Source organism: Salmo salar, chromosome ssa12 (assembly GCF_905237065.1).
Source record: "Salmo salar chromosome ssa12, Ssal_v3.1, whole genome shotgun sequence".
Taxonomy (NCBI): domain Eukaryota; kingdom Metazoa; phylum Chordata; class Actinopteri; order Salmoniformes; family Salmonidae; genus Salmo; species Salmo salar.
In genome coordinates this window covers 46,276,064-46,303,750 of record NC_059453.1, presented here as the reverse complement: position 1 = coordinate 46,303,750, position 27,687 = coordinate 46,276,064, and the positions used below count along the sequence as shown (strand labels likewise).

General features: G+C 41.7%; 1 protein-coding gene across 7 annotated transcripts in view; it reads right to left on the bottom strand.

Annotated features, from left to right (window-relative positions):
- LOC106565273 (ral GTPase-activating protein subunit beta) overlaps positions 1-27,687 on the bottom strand; it is a 95,161-nt gene that overhangs the window by 53,816 nt on the left and 13,658 nt on the right. For all 7 annotated transcript variants that reach the window (XR_001319639.2, XM_014132193.2, XM_014132192.2 and 4 more), the window contains exons 3-9: positions 23,670-23,872; positions 10,051-10,220; positions 9,564-9,750; positions 7,414-7,545; positions 6,822-7,003; positions 1,777-1,922; positions 1,289-1,505 (exon numbers count right to left, since the gene is read on the bottom strand). Coding sequence is in view for 6 of the 7 variants with exons in the window: in XM_014132193.2 (XP_013987668.2) it covers positions 1,289-1,505; positions 1,777-1,922; positions 6,822-7,003; positions 7,414-7,545; positions 9,564-9,750; positions 10,051-10,220; positions 23,670-23,872 (1,237 nt within the window). In the remaining variant the exon portion in view is untranslated. The remainder of the gene's footprint in view (positions 1-1,288; positions 1,506-1,776; positions 1,923-6,821; positions 7,004-7,413; positions 7,546-9,563; positions 9,751-10,050; positions 10,221-23,669; positions 23,873-27,687) is intronic.

Below are 27,687 nucleotides of genomic sequence, written 5' to 3'. Positions count from 1 at the left end.
ATTTACCCAAGTATTTAGACCCTTTACTCAGTACTTGGTTGAAGCACCTTTGGGAGCAATTACAGCCTTGAGTCTTCTTGGGTACAACGCTACAAGCTTGGCACATCTGTATTTGGGGAGTTTCTTCCATTCTTCTCTGCAGATCCTCTCAAGCTCAGTCAGGTTGGATGGGGAGCGTTGCTGCACAGCTATTTGCAGGTCTCTCCAGAGATGTTCGATCGGGTTCAAGTCCGGGCGCTGGCTGGGCCACTCAAGGACATTCAGAGACTTGTCCCAAAGCCACTCCTGCGTTGTCTTGGCTGTGTGCTTAGGGTCGTGCGGTCCTGAGCACTCTGGAGCCGGATTTCATCAAGAATCTCTCTGTACTTTGCTCCGTTCATCTTTGCCTCGATCCTGACTAGTCTCCCAGTCCCTGCCCCTGAAAAACATCCACACAGCATGAATGCTGCCACCACCATGCTTCACCGTAGGGATGGTGCCAGATTTCCACCAGACATGACACATGCCATTCAGGCCAAAGAGTTCAATCTTGGTTTCATCAGACCAGAGAATCTTGTTTCCTCATGGTCTGAGTCTTTACGTGCCTTTCGGCAAACTCCAAGCGGGCTGTGATGGTTGTTGGTCACCTCCCTCTTCTTGGGGACCGTCAATAATGCAGAAATGTTTTGGTACCCTTCCACAGATCTGTGCCTCGAAGCTCTATGGACAATTCCTTCAATCTCATGGCTTGTTTTATCTCTGACATGCACTGTCAACTGTGGGACCTTATATAGACATGTGTGTGCCTTTCCAAATCATGTCCAACCAATTGAATTTACCACAGGTTGACCTCAATCAAATTGTAGAAACATCTCAAGGATGATCAATGGAAACAGGATGCACCTGAGCTAAATTTTGAGTCTCATAGTAAAGGGTCTAAATACTTATGTAAATAAGGTATGTGTTTTTTCTTTTTAATACATACAAAAATGTCTAAAAACCTGTTTTCGCTTTGTCATAATGGGGTATCAAGTGCAGATTGTTGAGGATTTTTAGTTTTTAATCCATTTTAGAATAAGGATGTAACGTAACAAAATGTGGAAAAAGTCAAGGGGTCTGAGTACTTTCCGAAGGCACTGTATATGAATGTTCCACAACATGCCCTGCTGAACACATTTTTCAAAGCTAAAGAAGAGGCTACAATAAAGGAGAGGAAGACTCTTTAGACTATTGACTACAGTACAACACAATTCTAGTCAAACCAGTTTGTGACCAATTGTTGACCCTTAACCTCTGACCCTTGCCTTACCAGTCATGCTGTTGTCCCGGCTCAGGCCTGCGTGGAGCTTGCAGTGCACCAACGCGGCGTCAAAAAGCCACTGGCCAAAAAGGTTGAGGACACTGTTGACCTTGGGCCTGGTGGGGGCAGGCAGCGGCCGGGGCTCCGAGCTGGTCTGGTTGGGGCTGGACAGGGGGGAGGTGGAGGACGGCTGGTGGGACACTTTGGGTTGGTGTGTTATGCTTGCCTGGGTGGGTAGGGGAGGGGGGTGGTAGATAGTTAATTTAATAAATTCCTGGCTATCAAACTGACACAGTAAAAATAGGAATATTCAGTCACATTAAGATTTAGTCCTTATTTTAAACATTGGAAAAAACATTATTTGGCAAAGGTATGAAGTCTTTTCCCCATTTTAATTCAGTTCTCCATTTTAAATCTGAAACAAATGGGCCAAATTAGGAAAGACTAATAAACAGCAGCTCAAAAGAAGTACAACAAACTCTGGGGTAGGAACCTACCGTTGAGGTTTTACTGGCCGTCTTTGTGACCCCTGTAGGTTTGTGGCGACGGCTGTGAGGGGGCGTGGTGTTGGTGGTGGGTGGCAGCATGCTCAGTCTGTTGACAGGTGTGGGCGGGGCACTGTCCGACCGGGGACGGGAGACACCTGAGGGAGAGAGAGAAGGAACGAGGCACAGAGGACATTCAAGTGTTTGAAGTGAAAACAGCAACAACCAATCACGGCCTGTTTCCCGATGTTAGTAACGTCAATGTTGGCAGCGTGTAATTTTTGTGTTTCTCCTTTCCTCCACAGACAGAAAAAAAATGCTTAAAATGCACAAGCCATCTCATATGGATGGATGTCTTTGTTGCAAGATACTCAACACAGATAAAGGAACGTTAAAAGTAAAAATCTACAGAGAAAAAGATTCACATTTTCGCTTCATTGCTTTGACGACCAATTTTGATTGACAACAGTTCATTTATTCAGAAGCTTGGCATAGCCTGTCAAACATATACAGTTGAAGTCGGAAGTTTACATACACTTAGGTTGGAGTCATTAAAACAAATCTTTCAACCACTCCATAAATTTCTTGTTAACGAACTATAGTTTTGGCAAGTCGGTTAGGACATCTACTTTGTGCATGACACAAGAAAATCTTCCAACAATTGTTTACAGACAGATTATTTGACTGTATCACAATTCCAGTGGATCAGAAATTTCCATACACTAAGTTGACTGTGCCTTTAAACAGCTTGGAAAATTCCAGAAAATGATATCAAGCTTCTGATAGGCTAATTGACATAATTTGAGTCAATTGGAGGTGTACCCGTGGATGTATTTCAAGGCCTACCTTCAAACTCAGTGCCTCTTTGCTTGACATCATGGGAAAATCAAAAGAAATCAGCCAAGACCTCAGAATTGTAGGCCTCCACAAGTCTGGTTCATCCTTGGGAGCAATTTCCAAACGCCTGAAGGTACCACGTTCATCTGTACAAACAATAGTACGCAAGTATAAACACCATGGGACCACGCAGCCGTCATACCGCTCAGGAAGGAGACGAGTACTGTCTCCTAGAGATGAACATACTTTTGGTGCGAAAAGTGCAAAGTAAAACAAGAAAAGTAAAACGAATCCTATATCAACATAACCTGAAAGGCCGCTCAGCAAGGAAGAAGGCACTGCTCCAAAACCGCCATAAAAAAAGCCAGACTACGGTTTGCAACTGCACATGGGGACAAAGATTGTACTTTTTGGAGAAATGTCCTCTGGTCTGATGAAACAAAAATAGAACTGTTTGGCCATAATGACCATCGTTATCTTTGGAGGGAAAAGGGGGATGCTTGCAAGCCGAAGAACACAATCCCAACCGTGAAGCACAGAGGTGGCAGCATCATGTTGTGGGGTGCTTTGCTGCAGGAGGGACTGGTGCACTTCACAAAATAGATGGCATCATGAGGAGGAAAATTATGTGGATATATTGAAAGCAACATCTCAAGGCATCAGTCAGGAAGTTAAAGCTTGGTCGCAAATGGGTCTCCCAAATAGACAATGACCCCAAGCATACTTCCAAAGTTGTGGCAAAAATGGCTTAAGGACAACAAAGTCAAGGTATTGGAGTGGCCATCACAAAGCCCTGACCTCAATCCCATAGAAAATTTGTGGGCAGAACTGAAAAAGCGTGTGCGAGAAAGGAGGCCTACAAACCTGACTCAGTTACACCAGCTCTGTCAGGAGGAATGGGCAATAATTCACCCAACTCATTGTGGGAAGCTTGTAGAAGGCTACCTGAAACATTTGACCCAAGTTAAAAACAATGCTACCAAATACTAATTGAGTGTATGTAAACTTATGACCCACTGGGAATGTGATGAAATAAATAAAAGTTGAAATAAATCCTTCTCTCTACTATTATTCTGACATTTCACATTCTTAAAAGTGGTGATCCTAACTGAACTAAGACAGGACATTTTTATTAGGATTAAATGTCAGGAATTGTGAAAAACTGAGTTTAAATGTATTTGGCTAAGGTGTATGTAAACTTCCGACTTCAACTGTACTTACTGTTCCCTTTACTGTCCACACTGACAACACATTAATGACTACCACTCCATATTTTCAAGCATGGTGGTGGCTGCATTATGTTATGGGTATGCTTGTTCTCGTTAAGGACTGTGGAGTTTCAGGATAAAAAATAAACAGAATGGTCCTAAGCATAGGCAAAATCCTAGAGGCAAACCAGGTTCAGTCTGCTTTCCACCAGACACTGGGAGATGACTTCACCTTTCAGTAGGACAATAACCTAAAACAAGGCCAAATCTACACACGAGTTGCTTACAAGACAGCGAATGTTCTTGAGTGGCCAAGTTAGTTTTGACTTAAATCTGCTTGAAAATCTATGCAAGACATGAAAATGGTTGTACGGCAATGATCAACAACCAATTTTACAGAGCTTGAAGAATAAATGGGCAAATGTTGCACAATCCAGGTGTGGAAAGTGTTTAGAGATTTACCCAGAAAGATTCACAACTGTAATCGCTGCCAAAAGATGATTCTAGCATGCATTGGGGGTTGAATACTTATCTAATCATACATTTTAGAGTTTTTTTTCCACTTCGACATTCGTATTGTGTAGATCGTTGACTAAAAATGACAATTAAATCAATTTTAATCCAACTTTTTAACACAACAAATGTGGAAAAAGTTGAGTGGTGTGAATACTTTCTGAAGGCACTGTATATAAAAATAACAAGAAATACTGGGGTAGAGAAGAAGTTTTCAGGATTGAGACTGTCTGTCACTGCTGTCCTGATAGTGATTATAGATTCAATTGATTTGGACACAGCCACTAAGTGCATGCACCAGCTAGCTTCACCACACAGTCAGATTTTTGCGAGCCCCAGCAAATCCAACAAAATGCTTCAGTTCCCTTTATCATTGGTTGGGAGCACACTACTATGGAGTACCATAGGAGGGCATGGAGGGAAGCCTTTCTTTGAAGTTGTTCCTAGACACAGCGAAACCTGAAGGAAAGACAGCGGCCAAAGCACAGCCTGGAAAATCACAACATAGACCAACCAACCAAGACAAAATGAACCAATTCTTTTGGCAGCTGACAAGGCCATCGATCAAAATTAAGAATCAAACAGCGTGGCAGCTTGTCTTTCTGACAGAGTGAATAATGTGTTTTTCCTAGATGTGTATGAATAGGTTGTTTTTGTGACTGTAGAAGTGTGGCACCACACTATAGGGAATCTTGTTTGTTATATACATAATGTTAGTGATTGGATTTCATTGGGTTAGATCTGGTTTAATAGTGTACCTAGAGGGGGAAGTTTGTCACGTATATTGGTCCACTAGTGGTGTTTCTGGGAAAGAAAGTAAAATAACAAAAGCTGAAGTAGAAACACAAAATGGAGGGTTAGTTATTGGGTTAAATGACTGTTCAACAACTCAAGCCATGTTAGGTATTTATTTGAGACATTCTGTGTGTTTGGGCACTGTAGAACATAATTGGCCACATAGCTAATTTTTATTTATTTATTTTATTTCACCTTTATTTAACCAGGTAGGCAAGTTGAGAACAAGTTCTCATTTACAATTGCGACCTGGCCAAGATAAAGCAAAGCAGTTCGACAACATACAAAAACACAGAGTTACACATGGAGTAAAACAACATACAATCAATGATACAGTAGAAAAAAATAAGACTATATACAATGTGAGCAAATGATGTGAGATAAGGGAGGTAAAGGCAAAAAAAGGCCATGGTGGCAGAGTAAATAAAGTATATCAAGTAAAACACTGGAATGGTAGATTTGTTATTTGAAGAAAGTTCAAAGTTAAAATATAAATAATATGGTGCAAAGGAGCAAAATAAATAAAATAAATAAATACAGTAGGGGAAGAGGTAGTAGTTTGGGCTAAATTAGAGATGGGCTATGTACAGGTGCAGTGATCTGGGAGCTGCTCTGATAGCTGGTGCTTAAAGCTAGTGAGGGAGATAAGTGTTTCTAGTTTCAGAGATTTTTGTAGTTCGTTCCAGTCATTGGCAGCAGAGAACTGGAAGGAGAGACGACCAAAGGAGGAGTTGGCTTTAGGGGTGACCAGAGAGATATACCTGCTGGAGCGAGTGCTACAGGTGGGTGCTGCTATGGTGACCAGTGAGCGGAGATAAGGGGGGACTTTACCTAGCAGGGTCTTGTAGATGACCTGGAACCAATGTGTTTGGCGACGATTATGAAGCGAAGGCCAGCCAACGAGAGCGTACAGGTCGCAGTGGTGGGTAGTATATGGGGCTTTGGTGACAAAACGGATGGCACTAATACTAGTTTGTGATTTTCAAAATGAAAACTGATACATTAACCAAAAGAAAAATCAAAGTGGCATTGCGCTGCCGTTTCATTAAACATGGGGATGTCAAGAGATTTAGGGAGGTATATAGCCTTCACTGTGACAGTGCTTAGATAAAGTATAGGGCAAAAATGCAGGGAGGTCTGCTTGATGTTTTTTTATTTTCTTCACATTATCAATGTCCACAGAATCTAAACCCTTTTACTCCTGAATTGAATGCTGAAGTTTATTGAGTACCCTAAGGCAGTTTCTCTCTAATCTCTCTTTTTGCAAGTCCGACACCTAGCCAGAAGGAAACATATACGTGGCCTCTTAGTCAGATGTGATCCAGCAAAACATGAGGATATGAAAGTATTGGATAGGTTCAAGCAACAGGGCAAAAATCTCCAGCCTCTTATGGGAGAAGGAACTACTACCATAACTATCCAATTTTTTCAGGGCCCGTATTCAGAAAGTGTCTCATAGTAGGAGTGCTGACCTACGATCAGGTCCCCCTGTCCATGTAATCTTATTCATTATGATCTATGATGCTAAACTGATCCTAGATCAGCATTCCTACCCAGATTCCTACTCTGAACTGTTTCTTGAATACAGGACCAGATCTACATGAAGTGCCTAGGGGAAAGGGCTGGGGGTTGTCTCTGGACAGGGCCAAAGTCAAATGTAACAGTATGTGGAGAAAGAAAAATGATAAAGTGAGGTAGTCTTACCCAGGAAGGCATCCACCAGGCAGCTGACCCCCCGCATGGCCCTGAAGAAGATCTGGGGCAGCTGATTGAGACAGGGATGCTGCTGGATCACCTCCTGGGGCACGCCGCTCACCCCCAGCAGCTGCTCCTGGAACTTTGGCGTTGAGCTGACCGTCAGCGGGTTGCTAAGGTCCACCGGGTTACTGCAAGAGGAAAAGAGGTAGAGGGGACTGTTAGCATAGGGGTGCAAAAACATTGGTTCTGGGCTGGATTTCCCAAAGTCTGTAGGTAAAGTAATATGTTCATTCTCTCCACAACCTAGCCGAAAACAACTGCTAGAGAGTAACAGTTAAATTGATGTAGCCTAAGATCTTTAGGTTACAATTTTGGAGGTCCATTAAGAGTCTAGAATCATGTATCATGTACTTTTTTGTATGTTCTTCATCAAAAAGACACAATAAGTTACTTCCAGGATAAGTTTCTTAAATGATGATTGAAGAAAGTTATACTATTTCATTGGGGAGCAATTACACAGAATACAGTATAGATTTGAACAGCAATACCTCCCATAATGTACCACACATATACATATAGCTAGCTCCGTGGGACTCACCTCAGCATGTGAAGAAAACGGAACCAGGTCTGAGCCACACAGTCATTGTCCATCTCAGTAGGGATCATGTTGGCGTCCTCCTCTGGGACTTTGAATGGAGGGAAGGATGGACCGTAGGTGAACCGCAACAGTCTGTGCCAAAACAGAACATTTAAATGAATCTTATGAATACATTTACATAATTAATGCTTGATATTAATTTGTGCTTATAATCAGCTAATAATCCATTATCAAATACTTTAACCATTAGTAAAGTGTTTATAAATATTCCTGCATGTACGTGTACAGTGCCTTCAGAAACTATTCACAGCCCTCGACTTATTCCACATTTTGTTGTGTTACAAGCCTGAATTCAAAATTGATTAAATAAACATTTTTTTCTACACACAATACCCCATGACAAAGTGAAAACATGATTTTAGAAATGTTTACAAATGTCTTGAAAATGGAACACAGAAATATCTCATTTATTTAAGTCAATACTTTGTAGAAGCACCTTTGGCGGCGATTACAGCTTTGAGTCGTGTTGGGTGTCTATCAGTTTTGCACATCTGGATTTGGGGATTTTCTCCAATTCTTCCTTGTAGATTTTCTCAAGCTCTGTTAAGTTAGATGGGGAACGGCAGTGAACAGCAATCTTCAAGTCTTTCCACAGATTTTCAATGGGATTCAAGTCTGGACTTTGGCTGGGCCACTCAAGGAGTTTCACATTCTTGTTCTGAAGCCATTTCAGCGTTGCTTTGGCTGTATGCTTGGGGTTATTGTCCTGTTGGAACGTAAATCTTCGCCCCAGTCTGAGGTCATTTGCACTCTGAAGAAGGTTCTCATCAAGGATTTGCCTGTATTTGGCTCCATTCATTGTTCCCTCTATCCTTACCAGTCTCCCAGTCCCTGCCGCTGAAAATTATCCCCATAGCATGATGTGCCACCACCATGCTTTACGGTAGGAAAGGCGTTAGACGGGTGATGAATTGTTCCTGGTTTTCTCCAGACAACACTTTGCATTTAGGCCAAAGAGTTCCATTTTTATCTCATCAGACCACAGAATATTTTCCATTGTGCTCTAAGTCTTTCACGTGCCTTTTTACAAACTGCAGGCATGCTGGCATGTGCCTTTTTCTCAGGAGTTGCTTCTGTCTGGCCACTCTCCCAAAAAGGCCAGATTGGGTTAGTGCTGTAGAGGCAGTTGTACTTCAATGAACTCTGTGGTTCTGTCACAGTGGTCATTGGGGTCTTGGTCACCTCCCTGACCAAGGTCCTTCTTGCTCAGTTTGGTCGGACAGCCAGCTCTAGGCAGTCTGTGTAGTTTCATATTTTTTTCCATTTCCCAATGATGGAGACCACTGTGCTCTTGGAAACGTACAACACTCTAGAAATTGTTTTACACCCTTCCCCAGATAGATGGCTCGTCACAATTCTGTCTCCGAGATCTACGGACAGTTCCTTAGACTTATATAGACAGGTGTGTTTCCTTCTAAATCATGTCCAAACAATTTAATTGGCCACATGTGGACTCCAATCAAGTTTTAGTTACATCTCAAGGATGATCAAAGGAAATTGGATGCACCTGATCTCAATTTGGAGTGTCATAGCATAGGGGTTTGACTACTTAGTGTCTATATTAGATCATTCTAAATCAAGAGAAAACAGGTTAAAGGTTATAAAAAACAAAAAATCCAGAAAATAGTCCTGATCATATAGTATAGGCCTAGACAATATCCAAAACAACAAACAATACACTGAATCCATACATTTTCAGTAACTTAAATTGTGAACACTATATCACAACTAATTTTTCCAATCTGGGAGGTAAAACCAGTAAACCCAATTCAATCATTTCACTGTGTATTTCGTATGGAATCAAGGCATTAGAATGTACCAGAGGCTTGTCTTAACCACCTGAGGGGATTCTGGCTGGCTGATTTTCTATTTGGCTGGATACTCCATGTGCTTGTAGAAAACACAGGTTAGTGGTTGACAGAAAACACTCCTACTGCCTGTTATCCAATTAATTTGGTCTTACCTGAAGGTGTCCAATAAATCCACTCACATTGTTTAAAAAAGCTAAATCATATGTTTAAGCACTGAGCTTAAACAAAAGCCTGCAATCCCAGGGTTGGAAACCACTGTTCTTGTTGTGGTGTGGCTACCTGGAGGTGAGGGATGCGATGACCTTGCTCCACTGCTCCACCACGGGCGGGTGATGCCTCCAATTGGCCAGCATCTCCCTGGCCGTCTTCCAGTAGGGCGGTGTGGGGAAGCAGCGCATGCAGGCCAGGAACCACACCTCAAACAGCACGCTGATCAGCTTCTCAGCCAGCTTCTCCGCTATCCCACCTGAACGAGTTGGGGGATGGGGGACATGGTGGAGTAAGGATGAATTTGCATCATCCAAAATGTCTAGGTGGGGAAAAATGCTCCCAGACTACATCATCATTTGCATCTAAATAGTAATATTAGCAACAAAGTTATTTAATTTAACCAAAGCCAAAAAGATTATGCGGCGTATCCTAACATCCACATGTTAGTCATGGTATGATATCAATGGAAGACTAAAATGTGACCGAAGCAGATGTGAGGAATTGCCCCACAATACTACAAAAAGTACTCTAATTGCATCTGTTCCAGTTGGCTGACCTCCGACTGTGGGCGGGGCCAGCAGGGTGTCGTTGATGCGCAGCAGGAAGAGCAGCAGCACCTCCCAGGTCTCCCGGGCCATGCCGCCGCCCGATTCCCTGGCCAGCTTTTGCACCGCCGTCAGCACCTGTTGGCACAGCCGGAAGTGCATGGGGCTGTAATGCTCCGGCCTGAGGGAAGGAGGTAAAGAAAGAGACAGTAATGGAACGCATCTGTAAAAGGAAGCGAAAATATACACTCCATTGACCATTCCCTCTTCAATGCTCCGTTCCCCTAAGCCTTGTGATTTAGTTTGATGAACTAATGGAGGGTATCTGTCCCTATTTAGAATTACCATGTTATTTAAGCAATGTAGGTTCAAATCAAATCTTAGTCGCATACACATATTTAGAAGATATTGTTGGTAAGGCCTTAAAACGGATAATTCACCCACCTTACAAAATAAAATAAAAATAACAAATTGTTTAGCTAAAAAAAAAAAAAAGATTTGTTTACGACGTGCGAAATATGCTAATTTAAGTACAATGACTTGCATGGGATTTGTGCAACAAATGCAAAGAGCCTGACACAGTTGCCTGAGCTCGCCTACAATCTAATTAGATGCGGACCGCACGTACTGGACAACGACACCATTCAAGGAAAGGCAACAGGATCCATGGTGCGACAATGGGAAAAAGTCAACCCGAGCCAAAGACAGGGGTTAGGTAAATAAACCTGAAAACCCCCTTTGAAGACAGCAGGCGCAAACAGTAGCTGATAGGGCACATTCCACATGTGACCCGTTTCAGGAAACTGCCGCAAGTCACGACGTCACAAGAGAGCCGTTTGAACGCAAAACATTTTTTTATCAAATTGCGTTTTTTTGTCAGAAATGCCTACTCGAACACGTGAACTTTCATGTGCCTTAATAACAAACGTTTACGCCATCTGTGAATACGAATAACATGGCTAAATTAGGAGCCTAGTTGGTTAAGCCACAGAAAAAGTAGGCAACCTTCCCACTAACCATGATTGGCTGAGATAATGAGTGGGCTGGACACTACTGTCCATTTGAGATGGTCAGTATGTGTAGGGTGGGTAATCCTGTCTAACGCAGGTTTTTTTTTAATCGCGTATTAAAACTTAACCTCTCTGGGCTAGGCGGGATGAATTCGTCCCACCTACGCAACAGCCAGTTGAATCCCGTGGCGCGATTTTCAAATACCTTAGAAATGCTATTACTTCAATTTCTCAAACATATGACTATTTTACAGCATTTTAAAGACAAGACTCTCGTTAATCTAACCACACTGTCCGATTTCAAAAAGGCTTTACAACGAAAGCAAAACATTAGATTATGTCAGCAGAGTACCCAGCCAGAAATAATCAGACACCCATTTTTCAAGCTAGCCTATAATGTCACAAAAACCCAGAAGACAGCTAAATGCAGCACTAACCTTTGATGATCTTCATCAGATGACACACCTAGGACATTATGTTATACAATACATGCATGTTTTGTTCAATCAAGTTCATATTTATATCAAAAACCAGCTTTTTACATTAGCATGTGACGTTCAGAACTAGCATACCCCCCCGCAAACTTCCGGGGAATTTACTAACAATTTACTAAATTACTCACGATAAACGTTCACAAAAAACATAACAATTATTTTAAGAATTATAGATACAGAACTCCTTTGTGCAATCGAGGTGTCCGATTTTAAAATAGCTTTTCGGTGAAAGCACATTTGGCAATATTCTCAGTAGATAGCCCAGCCATCACGGCTAGCCATTTAGACACCGACCAAGTTTAGCCCTGACCATAGTCAGATTTACTATTACAAAAATTTGATTACCTTTTGTTGTCTTCGTCAGAATGCACTCCCAGGACTGCTACTTCAATAACAAATGTTGGTTTGGTCCAAAATAATCCATCGTTATATCCAAATAGCGGCGTTTTGTTCGTGCGTTCCAGACACTATCCGAAATGGTAAATCAGGGTTACGAGCATGGCGCAATTCGTGACAAAAAATGTCTAAATATTCCATTACCGTACTTCGAAGCATGTCAACCGCTGTTTAAAATCAATTTTTATGCCATTTTTCTCGTAAAAAAGCGATAATATTCCGACCGGGAATCTCCGTTTAGGTAAACAGAGGAAAGAAAACAAAGCATTCGGTCGACGCGGGCACGCGCCTGAGTCTCACAGTACTGTAACCAGCCACTACCCAAACGCGCTACTTTTTTTCAGCCAGAGCCTGCAAAGCCACGATTCAGCTTTTTGCCGCCTTCTGAGAGACCATGTGAGCCGTAGGAAGTGTCACGTAACAGCAGAGATCCTTTGTTTTGGATAGAAATGGTCAGACAGGGTACTTCCTGTACAGAATCTTCTCAGGTTTTGACATGCCAAATGAGTTCTGTTATACTCACAGACACCATTCAAACAGTTTTAGAAACTTTGGAGTGTTTTCTATCCAAAGCCAATAATTATATGCATATTCTAGTTACTGGGCAGGAGTAGTAACCAGATTAAATCGGGTACGTTTTTTATCCAGCCGTGTCAATACTGCCCCCTACCCCTAACAGGTTAACAAAAAGACTCCAGTATGCAAGTATCCATATTATAGTTCATTATTTAGCTAGCTAATGTTAAATGTCTAAACAAAAGACCAAGTTAAAGCTTGCTGTTAGCTAGCTAACATTAGCTGAGGTTCGATGGCAGGCTTGCTAGCTAACATTAAATTAAGTGTATGAACTGTGTGCAACGCAATTTCGCATTGCTTTTGTTATAGCCTAATGTTAGCTAGCTAACACTGAACCTATTTTGTTAACTTTAGCTATGACAATCGGTTTGTATTGCTAGTACTCTATGGTTTGGGATTATGGTTAAATGTTTAGCTGGCTAGCTGGCTACATGTCTAAACAAAAGACCCCAAGTTAACAACTTCTTAGGGATAGGGTCTAGTTTCCTGAATTTCCGCCTGACTGACGTGCCCAAGGTAAACTGCCTGTTACTCAGGCCCAGAAGCCAGGATACGCATATAATTGGTAGCATTGGATAGAAAACACTTTGAAGTTTCTAAAACTGTTAAAATAATGTCTGAGACTATAACAGAATTGTTATGGCAGGCGAAAATCCGAAGAAAATCCAACCCGGGAATTTTCTATTTTTTCTCTCCCCAGACTCTTATAATGGAAACCTATTGTTTCTATGTAAATCCGTCTCCCAGATTGCAATTCCTATGGCTTCCACTAGATGTCAACAGTCGCATTTTAAATTATATAAGATACTTGTATGTTCATGAATGTTTAATATTACGATGATTTATTTGAATTGCGCGCCCTCCAATTTCACCGAATGTTGTCGGCTGGTGTCCCGCTAGCGGGACGCCTATCCCTAAGAAGCTTGCTGTTAGCTAGCTAACATGACATGTATGAACTGTGTGTAGTGGGGTTCTCTCAGAATGCCATTTCGCATCTATTGTATCAGTAGAACACGCTTCACTCCCCTCCACCAGTCACACAAAGAGAATGGTCTAATGCCTCTCATCAAAAAGAGAGCTGGCCCAAGCAAGCACAGGTTACACCTGAAGCATGAGGACTTGCAGCGAGTGGTGAACTTCAACAACTACGTAGAGAATAATGCAATAGTATTACCAGGACGCCACCCAGGACACAAACACTTTGGTGGAAAGCTGCTGCCATCCCATGTGACAAAAGCAGCAATGTGGCGTCTCTACAAGGAATCGATGACAACACTTGGTATGTAAAGCATAAACACATTTTGATTATTTAATTGACCTCCAAGATGATTGGCACTACTTTTATTGATCTCACATTACTTCTGTATTTTCCAGAAGCTGTTAAGTCAGCCAAGCTGAAGAAGCAAGAGCAGCATCTCCTGCTTGTTCAGAGAGAGCGGTCTGTCTACCAGAAGATGGTTGCTGACTGCAAAACCACCTGTCATGACCTGCAGTTGTCTCTCGGGGGCCCCACTGAACCAGCAAGCAAAGACATAAGGATGCATTACAACTTTGATTTTTCTCAACAAGTAAGCAACATTTCATATATATATATATATATATATATGGGAGGGAGGCAAATACCTTTCACTAAACTGTGTGAAGACAGACTGACAGGGGTGAGATAATTCATTGTAATTTCTCTTACTGTTCTTTTGTTGTTTTCAGGTGCACTATTGTTTCCAGGTCCCATCTACTTTTTAACTCGTCGCAAGTGTGGCTTGTTTGGTGTCTGCTGTGACGGAATACAACAAGTCATCTACTTGATTGATGAAGGCACGACATCCAGCAAAGGCAACCACACCAAGTTTGCCCCCGGCTGGTGTGTCAGCCTCATAAAGCAGCGCTTCCGAAAGACCAGAGTGAACACTTTTGTCTGATATTGCTGGTGTTGTGAAGGGGTCAACTGTGACAGGGGTCAACATCCCACAGCTGGTTGGACTGGAGGATAATACGGTGCTGGTGGAAAGCTATTGCAGGCAACAACACCTGACTCCGTACTTCAGGCCGCTGCCACAGATCAAGCAGTACCAGCACTTCAGGTGAAAAATCATTTTTCATTGAATTGTATGAGGTTATTCTTCTTATATAAACTTGGGAGGTGAATTGATGCTGTGCAATGTTGTAATGTCTTCAGATGTTTTGTTATTATTCCCTGTTTTACAGCTTCGATGCTCTGGAGCCTGGTGTTGTCGCCAAGGAGCGTTCGAACTCAGTCGGGACCAGGTTTCAGCTGCTGCGCAACGCTGACATCCTTCCTCCCATAGATGGTCTGTCTATACAAGCACCACCTGGATTGAACACAACGTATCTTTTTGAGAAGATCAGGGAGTTTTGTGACGGACCAGTCATCAGCACTGTCTGCAGTGCCTCTATTCAAATGACTCTCTCCTAACACACAAGCCATAGGTTTCTGCTACTATTTTCTTTTGTTTATCCTGCTGCTCAGCCACTTTACCCCTGATTGTATGCATAACTACCTTGTCTATCACTGATATTGTTATTGATACTGTTCTTGTACATTCTGTATATTTATATTGACAGGATCTATTTCTGATATTGCTACTATGCAAGTAACAATTTGGTACTGTTAACACCTTCTGTAGAGACCCATCCACTTAGAAAAATATTGATATATAAATATAAATAATTGATACGTGTGGTCATAACATGATTTTGTGACATACCACAACAATATCATGTGACCGTATCAAGTATCCACCACATAAATATATGGCACACGCATCTGTTTATGTACTTTACATGTGCACCTCACTCAGGTTTCATCTCAGGTTGCATGGCCTTAACTTATATATGGAATACTATGTGATAAGTGCATTTGTAACAGTATATACTGTATGTTAATGTACTGGTGTGAAGGCATTTGGGCAGTGGTGTAAAGTACTTTAGTAAAAATACTTGAAAGTACTACTTCAGTATTTTGGGGGGGTATCTGTACATTACTAATTTATATTTTTGGCAACTTTTACTTCACTACATTCCGAAAGAAAATGTACTTTTTACTCCATATAATTTCCCTGACACCCAAAAGTACTTGTTACATTTTGACAGGAAAATTGTCCAATTCACACACTTATCAAGTGAACATCCCTGGTCATCCCTACTGCATTTGATCTGGCAGACTCAATTTACAAACAAAGCATTTGTGTTTAGTATGTCTGAGTGTTGGAGTGTGCCCCTGGCTATCCGTCAATAACAGAAAGAAAAATTTGGCAGTCTGGTTTAACAATGAATTTGAAATGATTTATATATTTAAGTTTCTCAAAAGTGAGTAAACAAGTTTATCAACTTTAAAAGCAGAATTACTTTCCCATGGTTCCTAAAAAATGCAGTGTATGATATACCATTTTGTAGCTCTGAGTCTACGTTTAGCAACATCATTTTTTTTTTCTTCAAATTTTGCTACATAAGACCGAATCCAGGTGGTGAGTCACATATGTGACCGACCGGCTCGATCTTAAGTAGCAAAATTTGAAATGGTGTTTTTTACATTGGATAAAAGTAGAGACTCAGAGCTAGAAAATGGTATATCATACATTACAGTTGAGGAACAATTGGAAAGTAAGTCTGCTTTGAAAGTTGATAAACTTGTAACCTCACTTGAGAAAATTGCCCTTGAATGTTTTGGTACCTTCTGGAGGGCTCTTCTTTGTCTACACCCATTCAGCATCGTTCACACCCTTTTAAGCTTTAGCCCCACCAAATCTCTTTAAGGATTCACGTGAGGCTAAGATTTCAAGAATAAAGGCTGGCTTATACTACGGGTGTGTTCGTAAATTTAATCTGGAGAGCCAGAGTGTGCTCTGGGCATTCGTAAACTCAAGAGGGTTGTCAGATTGTCTGTTCGTAAATTCAGAGTGTTCCGCTCTCGGAGCGTTCAGAGTGCACACTGGACGCTCTGGCCGAGGAGTAACGTCGATCCAAGCGTTCTGACCTAATAGCAGCAGTCAAGCACCCAAGCTAAATGGCTAACTTTGGCTAGCTTGCTAGCTACTTCCAGACACAAATGAGAGAACAGCTCACTCTGACCATTTTACTTGCCCTAGCAGAACTGGCTTTAGGCTGTTGCTATGTTATCCAGACCGTTGGGGACTGCAACTGTGCTGCTGGCAAAACTATAATTACACTTTTTTGCCAACGTTTACGGACACCGGCCATATGCAACAGGTGTTGAGCGTTCGTAAATTGGTCAGTTGTTCTGCACTCTAGCCCAATCAGACAAGAGTGCTCTGAAATCAGGAGTAGATGGCCAGAGCGAATTTACCAGCTAGGTCTATCGACAGTTGTCGCAGTGACATCGTAAACATTCTACTGAAATAGTTACTTGCATTGTAGAGTCTTTTGTTAAGGCATGTAGCTAGCTAGCTAAACAACGAATCATAATCCCAACTCATAACATTACTACCCTGCGTGAATCAGCAGGTAGCTAACCAACCAGGTTCAATGTTAGCTAGCTAAGATTAGGATAACTAACAATGCAAATGGATCTGAGATATGAATAATATTGCTACACAGATCATACACGTAATGCTAGCCAACCAGATAACATTAGCTAGCTAACAGTACACTAACTTGAAATGAAAATGACTGACAACATTTGTAATATCTGAAAATGTAGCTAGCTAGACTCTTACCCTTATACATGGATGGACGCTTCTCCCTCTGTCACGGATGCCATGGCTGCCTTAGTTTGAAGATGTAATCTGGATACAGGTGTTTTATAAAAACACCAGCCTTCTGTGTGTTCTCTTTTACGACTCAGTCTGCATATTTGCAATCAAATGCCATAATTTTCTCCATCTCCTTAGCTATCATACTTTAATGCCACTGATTTCAAAACTCGGTCCTCCAAAAAGTGGAGAGCAACACTTATGCATTTCTACTATGTGATATCTTTCAAAAAAAGAGTTAGAAAGTATTACCTACACATACTGACCAGCTCATATTATTGACAGAAGCGTGCTACATGGCAGACTAATCCAAACTCATATCATCTCTCGGCATGTCCAGCCCACTCAATATCTCAGCCAATCATGGCTAACAGGAAGGTTCCCCTCTTTTTCCATGGCTAAACCAACTAGGCTCGTAATTTAACAATTGTATTGGTATTTACAGATGGCATACAAGTTTGTTATTAACCTCTTATGGCTAGGGGGCAGTATTTTCACGGCTGGATAAAAAACGTACCCGATTTAATCTGGTTACTAATCCTACCCAGTAACTAGAATATGCATATACTTATTATATATGGATAGAAAACACCCTAAAGTTTCTAAAACTGTTTGAATGGTGTCTGTGAGTATAACAGAACTCAAATGGCAGGTCAAAACCTGAGAGATTCCTTTACAGGAAGTGGCCTGTCTGACCATTTCTGGAACTTCTTTGCCATCTCTATCTTTTACAAAGGATCTCTGCTCTAACGTGACACTTCCTACGTCGTCCATGGGCGCTCAGAGCCCGGGAAAAAACAGAATGTCGTCATCCCAGCCCCAGGCTGAAACACATTATCGCCTTTCTCAAGTGGCCGATCAAGGGACTGTGGGCTTAGGCGCGTGACCTGGCCGCCCCCGTCTTTGTGATTTTTTCCTCTGTTTGCCGAAAAGGAGATTCCCGGTCGGAATATTATCGCTTTTCTACGAGAAAAATGGCATAAAAATTGATTTTAAACAGCGGTTGACATGCTTCGAAGTACGGTAATGGAATATTTAGAATTTTTTTGTCACGAATTGCGCCATGCGCGCGACCCTTATTTACCATTTGGGATAGTGTCTGGGACGCACGAACAAAACGCCGCTATTCGGATATAACGATGGATTATTTTGGACCAAATCAACATTTGTTATTGAAGTGGCAGTCCTGGGAGTGCATTCTGACGAAGACAACAAAAGGTAATCAAACTTTTATAATAGTAAATCTGATATTGGTGAGTGCTAAACTTGCCGGGTGTCTAAATAGCTAGCCCGTGATGGCCGGGCTATGTACTTAGAATATTGCAAAATGTGCTTTCACCAAAAAGCTATTTTAAAATCGGACATATCGAGTGCATAGAGGAGTTCTGTATCTATAATTCTTAAAATAATTGTTATGCTTTTTGTGAACGTTTATCGTGAGTAATTTAATAAATTGTTAGCAAATTCCTCCGGAGGTTTGCGGGGGGTATGCTAGTTCTGAACGTCACATGCTAATGTAAAAAGCTGTTTTTTGATATAAATATGAACTTGATTGAACAAAACATGCATGTATTGTATAACATAATGTCCTAGGTGTGTCATCTGATGAAGATCAAAGGTTAGTGCTGCATTTAGCTGTCTTCTGGGTTTTTGTGACATTATATGCTAGCTTGAAAAATGGGTGTCTGATTATTTCTGGCTTGGTACTCTGCTGACATAATCTAATGTTTTGCTTTCGCTGTAAAGCCTTTTTGAAATCGGACAGTGTGGTTAGATAAAGGAGAGTCTTGTCTTTAAAATGCTGTGAAATAGTCATATGTTTGAAAAATTGAAGTTTTAGTATTTTTGAGGAATTTGTAATTCGCGCCACGCCTATCATTGGATATTGGAGCAGGTGTTCCGCTAGCGGAACGTCTAGATGTAAGAGGTTAAGGCACTTGAAAGTTCACATGTTCAAGAAGGCATTTCTGCCAATAAACACATTTTGATAAAAAAAACAAAGTTTAGGTTCAAATGGCGCAACAGCAGCTCTGATCACAGATGTTTTTTCAGACTATGTAAACTTGTGTTGAGTCAGTTGTGCCTACTAAAATCTGTAATATCTATCCTAACAATAACCCGTGGGTATCAAAATAATCTAAAATCACTACTTAATAGGAAGAAGGCAGTTCATGCTGAGGGTAATAGACAGGCTTTAAGAGATGTACAACGTGAGATCAAAAGACAGGTACTGGGGGGGGGCAAATGCTGACCTTGGGAGACATGAGGGCCAGAACATGGCTAATGAACTGACTGACTGTCTCAAGATTTGATTCTGACGACTTTGTGTCAGAGGTAAAACAAATGGAAGCATCATTACAAAATGTTTGAGAGGGTTGTTGTTAAGCAGGATGATGTTTTGAAGTTGTTTAAGGGAAGTAACGCACACAAAAGCCCAGGCCCAGACAAAATAAGTAGACATGTGTTAAAGCACTGTGCTGAACAATTGGCTGGTGTTTTTACAGACATTTTCCAACCCTCTCTCGACCAACAACGTGCCAGTTTGGTGAACAAACTCAATAGTTATACCCATTCCTAAAGCATCTAATCCATCTGTGCTGAATGACTACCACCCTGTCACTTTGACATCCTTAGTAAGTAATGAAATGCCTTGAGAAAATTGAGCCACCCAGAAGCTCCTCGACCCGTTTCAGCTTGCCCATCAGAAGACTCGGTGATGCCATACTTACTCTCCTCTACATGGTCTATAAACATCTAGAGGGTCAGGGTTCTGTTTGTTGACTTTTCTTCTGCCTTGAACACAATCCAGCCTTACATTCTGGCACAGAGACTCATAACGGACTTCTCCTTAGATAGGGGGCTGGTTTTGTGGGTGAGCCAGAGGTCACAGCGGGTCAAAGTAGGTCCCCACGTGTCAGACATACGCACCACCAACACAGGCTCTCCTCAGGGATGTGTTTTGTCCCCACTCCTGTACACTAATAGTTGTACTAGTTCCCATCCTGACAAACACCTCGTTAAGTTTGCTGATGAAACTGGTTTGATCAGCCTGTTGCATGATAATGTGGAACACTATGGCCCGGTCCTAAATTACGACTTTGTAGAGTGGTGTGACGAATCACACTTGGTCCTCAATAACAACAAGATGTGCATAGACTTCAGGAAGTGTACAGCACCTACCTCTGATAGATGTTGCCGGTCAGAACATCAGAAATATCTGGGTGTCCTCTTGGACAATAAGCTTCAGTGGAGTAAATGTACAGACCTGATCTTCAAAAAGAGTCAACAGAGACTCTACTTTCTCAAAAAGCTGGGATCTTTTAATGTTGACTGTACTATACTGACTCTGTTTAACAAATCTTTCATTGAGAGTATTAACTTTTTGTATTGTTTGTTGGTTTGGCAATGCCACTGTCAGCCAGAGAAATATGCTGAGAAGGATTATCACCACAGCAAGCAAGGTACATGGAGTCAAACAGACAGGCAGGAAGGCCTGGATGAGATCTTTAAGGTCAGGGCCCTCCGCAAGGCTCAATCAATCATTTTAGACCCAAGCCACCCCCTGTACCCAGAATTTGAAATACTCCCCTCTGGGTGCAGGTATAGGGCACCCCTCGGCAGGAAAAACAGAACTAGACAATCATTTGTGCCATATCCCTCCTAAATAGCTCAGGCTAATATTCCTATCGACCCAGTAAGGCCAGCAGGCTAGTCTCATTTTATTGGTATGTAACTTATGAAAGTTGTATTGTCAATTTGTTTTGTATTTAAAATGCCACTTTAAACATGTACATGACACTACAACAACATTTCCCCATGGGGACAATAAAATCAGTAAAGTACAAAATGAAATAGAACCCAGTAGAAAAATGGGTCATTTCATAGCGAACTGAAGCTTGTATCCCTTCGTAATAGTAGACAGCCCTTAGGGAGTAACTGTGCTTGCGTGTCGATTCTCCGCTGTGAGAAAGAGCTTTTCCACAAGCCTGATGACTCGCACTCAACCGATGTAGTGGGGTGGCACCCTCTATTGGCATCAAAGAGAGACACTTTGATCGAAATATCATGGCCCTATGCCCTTGCATTTCTGGAGGCACAGTGCTGTTAGGCATGGAGTGGGGACAGTGCTTGTTGGCTTAGCACAAGCCGGTACTCTGTAAAACTTAACACTCGCAGGGCTTGTTGGAGACCTGTATGAGCAAGTTAGTTTTCCATTGCAGGGCCATAATAACTCAGAGGGACAAGCATTGCTTAACCGAGTTATGCGTGTGCTAGTCGACGCTTAGCTGTGAGGCATTTGGTGTTAGTGTTCACTAGGGATGCAACGGTACAGTGGGCCCACGGTCAGTGGCGGTTCTAGACCATTTCAACTGGGGGGGCCAAGCTGGGGCCAGTTGTACTGTTAGAGGGGCCAGTTACATTAGATGTTATTGTTGTCATAACGTTTTCTTCACTGCGTTGCAGGCATTAGCAGGCAAAAGACCATGTTCAAAATCATTAGTGTTCCGCGTTGCCACTGTCTAATAACGGATGTAAAAAAAGAACGATAGCAAAAATGAGTTATGTAAAAATTATTTCATACTCCACATTTAGGGGGGCCACATGGGGGTCCAAAACTGTCCCCCCCCCACCCCCCCAGAACCGCCCCTGCCCACGGTAACAGTACGGTATCTTTAATTTAAGAAAAGTGTGCGCTTGTATGACTGTCATACAGGGGACGAGTTTGCAACACGTAGCTCTTCATCTCCCAATCCAGTACATAGTGAAGCGTCACAGTGAGGTAGCTTTGAGTTGCTCTGGAGGTCCAACTATCAGTGGAGAGAGCTAGATAGCGTGTCCGTGTCAATTCGTTTTCAATTTCTCTCTGTGATGTTTCAGAGTTTGGGAATTACTTTGCTGCTGAAATGTGTGCGGGAGCTGACATTGTAACGCGGTAAAAAATAAAAATCAACAGGTGACGAAATCCCAAGTCAGTAACCACCGAATAGGGCTGCAAATCTTTGGCTACAAATACTCCCACTGCTTTCATTAGATACCTTGCGGCTAATGGCTAGCTGGAGTGAGCACTGTGTATGAATGCTATAGCTGTGAGGCTAGGGTAGGCGTTAGCTAGCTAGAAACGACCTCGAGGCTTAGGGTAAGCTATAGCTAGCACTGTGCTCGCCGAAGGGAACAGCATGGGTGCGTTGTTAGAATTTGTGATGAAAATCTCCCAATGACCATAATACCGTAAGGCCAAAACGTGAAGTCTTGTCAACACAAACGAGTGAATGTAAGTTGCACTAAACAAGAGAAGGGAGCTAGCAATACTACAGTCTGGGCAGTAAGGGAACTTGTTTCCGAGTTACCTAGCCCTGCTAATGCGACCATATGTGCAGGTAGGAATGCTAGTGTGGTTAGCTTGCGTTCCAGAACGCTAGCCACTGTAAGCTAGCTAGTAGAAGCCTTACGGCTAATGCTAGCTAGGATGAGCATAGTAATGTGTAAGCTTGCTAGTAATTACCTCGTGGCTAAGGTATGCTGTAGCTAGCATAGTGCTGGCTGAAGGGATCCACGTGGGGGCAGTTTGACGTCGGGTAGGTATTCTCTCACAACCACAGAGCCGTGAGGCTAGCCAGTAAGTCTAGTTAACACAAACAAATAAATGTAGGTTTAACTACTCTAGAGAAGGGAGCTAGCAATTTTACTGTGTTGCAGGCAGTAATGCTGGTTTGGTTAGCTTGCCTGGGTGTTAGCTAACTAGCAGCTACCTCAGGGTGAAGGGAGCTAACAATGCTACCATGTTGTGGGTAGGGTAAGCTAGCCGTGGAGATAGCTACCAACAGTAACTGAGAAGTAAAAATAAATGTCAACACAAAACCTTCCGGTTAGTACTCAACAGGGTCTGAAGACCTACGCTCGGCAGCGATATTCTTCACGGTTCACTTGTGAGCAGGAAAACAGGTATCCAGTCAATATGAGGAGAGCTAGAATAGAGATACTCTTTGTGAGGAAGAGAAATGAGAATTACCAGAGCCCTGGAGAGTGGCTCCTTTTATGGAAGTGAAGGTCTCACCTCATTCAGCATTCTACCTGTCTCCAACAGACGTTTTGATTGGTACTTTTGGGATTAGGCAGTCCTTAGTGAACCCCCATATGTGATACATTGAAACGAGTATTTGAAAAGAGACCCAATATGTAATTTTGTATTTTGGGTGAGCTATCCCTGAGGTCAAGAAATTGTAATACGTTACATAAGATACCCTCCATTAGTTCATCAAACCAAATCAATACACAACCTCATACATCCGTCAACAGCTTTTGTGAGTGGCCAGTATCTATTAAGAAAATGCAACACACAATCTAGACACACCGTTAGAGGTTAACAGAGCGTAGGCACACAATTAGCGGCTAGCCAGAGCGTAGGCACACAGTTAGCTTGTACCTGGGCAGGAAGAGGTTGTGGAGGTGTTTGAGGATGGTCTGCACGTAGAGGTTGGGCTCCTTGGCGATTGGCTGGGGGATGGAGTCGCGCGGAGCGACCAGCGCCATGATCCAGTCCGTGTAGACATCCACGCACAGCTTGACCGTGTCCCCGTCCAAAGGCAGGGTCAGGCCGTAGCACAGCACCTCCATTGTCCACTTCACCTGTCAATCACACCACACCAAGAACTCTGTCGTTAGAAAGAGACATTGCGCATTGGACTGCTGCAAGCTAGACAGTCAGATGTCATGTCAGTCATTGTCAGAGTACTTGGGGAAAGGGTGAATGACTTAACACTTGAAAGATGACCACAATATGATTAACTATTGATGCATTGAGGTAAACAATTTTCTTTAGGCTTAATTATGCTGATTGTAGTGAAATTAACTTAATTTCAAACACAGGGGTAAAGTGATGGTTCATCCTCATGAGTGACCGTGACTATATGTCGCATTCTAAACCTAGAGTGTGGATCAAGGCTACTTTCAAAAATGAATTCAAATCATTCAGAAATGTAGGTGAACTAGGCCTATTGCCTAGTGGAACCAGCCTGATTGCGGTGTTCAACATTCTGTCATGTCATGTCTCAAAACACAGCAATCAGGGTGGTTCTGCCAAGCTAGGTGAACTGCCCCTTTATAAACTACAGTGTTCTACACTTACTTTTTCAGTTGGTGGCACCAGCCCATGATTTGGTCACACTAAAAATGGATAATGGCCTGACCTGTGTCCCATAATGTGCCTGCATTCCATACAGAACCAGGCAAATAATGACTAGCCATCTTTTAAATGAGCATGTCCTTGTGTTCTTACAGTAAATCTTTCCAAATCAATGTAACAGCCAAAGAAGAGACATAAAGTGTGAAATGCTAAATCCTCTAGAGTGCAGAATCTAAACGATACTTGATACCAAAACGAAATCAAAGCAAAAAAATTACAAAAAAAAAGAAAAACCAGGAGGACAGATTTTTTAGGTTTTCACTCTCAAAAACATACTAATAGAAAAACAACAAAATTGGATGTTCTAAGTTCACAACAATGCTTAAAACCACACAAGGGGACCATTTTACATTTTTACCAACTACAGTGAATGATGCGTGCATAATTTCAATAGCAGGTGATTTTATCTTTCATTTACGGGCCAGGCAAGTATACTGACAAGTCAAATTTGAGGACTTAACTGTAATTTTCAAGGACCTACATTCTATATTTAAATTGTTGTAATAGCCTATAGAAGAAAATTCAACATTTTTTTAAATAATATATATATTTTTTTTAATTGCCAAAAATGTACAGTGGTTCCTCCTTTAAAAGTTGTGTCATACTGCAGCACACCTTGCGGGCTGCTGCAGCATTCTGTGGCACGTTATTTATTTGTCAGCCATTTTTTCTGCTAGTGCTAGTTTGACTACCAGAGGGCATCTTTGAGAAGCATTAGTCTTCCATATTGGCATTACCAGAAAATGTAAAACCTTTTTTGTAATAACATAGTAAGTGGGATTGATTAAGAAATGTGTCTTAATTCATTTGATTAATATATTATGGTGTTTCTATTCCGAGAAAAACAAAAAATGAAACCAACAGGGTTTCCGTTAGGATGGAATGGAAAATATGGCGCTGTACAACGTGACGGTCGGGAGTAGGATACAGCATAAGAGGATTGGAGGATTCGAAATTAATATCTAAGGGGTATAACATTTCCAAACCCTAATTGTAGTGTAACCGAACTTTCAGTTGAGCGTACTTGCTCTTTGACTTCTACTTCTCCACTGGAAGTTGATGCTGTTGCTTTGCAACCTCTTGCTAGCATAAATTACTATTGGGTGTGTTCTTAAATTCAAATCGGGAGTGCCTGCGCTCACAAACTCAGAGCGTTTTCAGATTGTTTCGCTCTAGGAGCACACACCGGACAGAGGAGTAGGGTTGGTTTGAGCGTTCTGGCCTTACAACGGCAGTCAAGCACCCAAGCTAACGTTGGCTAGCTTGCTAGCTACTTCCAGACACAAATGAGACCACTCGCCCTAGCAGAGCTGGTTAGGCAGTTTGTGTTAACTACAGTGTAGGTGACTAATTGTGCTGCTGGAAACAATTTAATTAGGTTTTGTTGCAGGCCATATTCAACAGGTGTTGAGCGCTCGTAAATTAATTATTCTTCTCTCCGGTACACTCAGACGAGAGTGCTCTGAAATCGGTGTAGATAGCCATAGCGAATTTACGAACGCATCCGAATGTCCATTGGGAACGCACAACGACTATACCATTTACATTTGAAGTCGGACGTTTACATACCACTTAGGTTGGAGTCATTAACCTCTTGGGGCTAGGTGGGACGCTAGCGTGCCACCTGTGGTGCACTCCATCAACAGCAGGTGCATTTCAAGAGCGGCAAATTTGAATCCAAATAAATGTCAAAATTCAAATTTTTCAAAAATACAACTATGTTACACCATTTGAAAGATAAACATCTCCTTAATCTAACCACGTTTTACGATTTCAAAAAGGTTTTACGGCGAAAGCATAAATTTAGAGTATGTTAGGACAGTACATTTACAAGAGTTGTGTGTAATGTTTTGTCAAGTCAAAGACAGGGTCACCAAAACCATAAAACCAGCTAAAATGATACACTAACCTTTTACAATCTCCATCAGATGACACTCCTAGGACATTATGTTAGACAATGCATGCATTTTTAGTTCTATCAAGTTCATATTTATATACAAAAACAGCGTTTTACTATGGCATTGATGTTGAGGAAATCGTTTCCCTCCAATAACCGGCAGTCAAGTCAGCGTCAGAAATTAAATAATTAAAATTAGAAAACATTGTTAAAATATTATATTGTCATTTAAAGAATTATAGATTTACATCTTTTGAACGCAATCAACTTGCCAGATTTAAAAATAACCTTACTGGGAAATCACACTTTGCAATAATCTGAGCACTGTGCCCAGAAAAATACGCGTTGCGATACAGACTAGACGTCATGTTGGGGAGATCTAAAATCGAAAATACTATGTAAATAATCCATTACCTTTGATTCTCTTCATCAGATGTCACTTCCAGGTATCACAGGTCCATAACGAATGTAGTTTTGTTCAAAAAAGCTCATCATTTATGTCCAAAAATCTCCGTCTCGTTAGCACATGATGTAAGCCAGCCGGACTTCTCGTCATGAACGAGGGGAAAAAATATATTTCCGTTCGTTCAAACATGTCAAACGTTGTATAGCATAAATCATTAGGGCCTTTTTAACCAGAACATGAATAATATTCAAGGTGGACGAATGCATAGCCTTTTATAACGTATTGGAACGAGGGTACCCAACATGAAGTAGCGCGCCAGGTGTCTAATGGGACATCACCGTTCCATGGCTCTTGTTCGGTCAGATCTCCCTCCAGAAGACTCAAAACACTTTGTAAAGGCTGGTGACATCTAGTGGAAGCAATAGGAAGTGCCAAAATATTCCTAAACCCCTGTGTCTTTCAATGGGATAGCTTTAAAGTCAATACAACACATCAGGTATCCACTTCCTGTCAGAAAATGTCTCAGGGTTTTGCCTGCCAAATGAGTTCTGTTATACTCACAGACACCATTCAAACAGTTTTGGAAACTTTAGAGTGTTTTCTATCCATATATAATAAGTATATGCATATTCTAGTTACTGGGTAGGATTAGTAACCAGATTAAATCGGGTACATTTTTTTTATCCAGACGTGCAAATGCTGCCCCCTAGACCCAACAGGTTAACACTCGTTTTTCAACAACTCAACAAATGTCTTGTTAACAAAGTATAGTTTTGGCAAGTCGGTTAGGACATCTACTTTGTGCATGACACAAGTCATTTTTCCAACAATTGTTTACAGACAGATCATTTCACTGTATCAGAAGTTTACATACACTAAGTTGACTGTCATTAAACAGCTTGGAAATTCCAGAAAATTATGTCATGGCTTTAAAAGCTTCTGGCTAATTGACATCA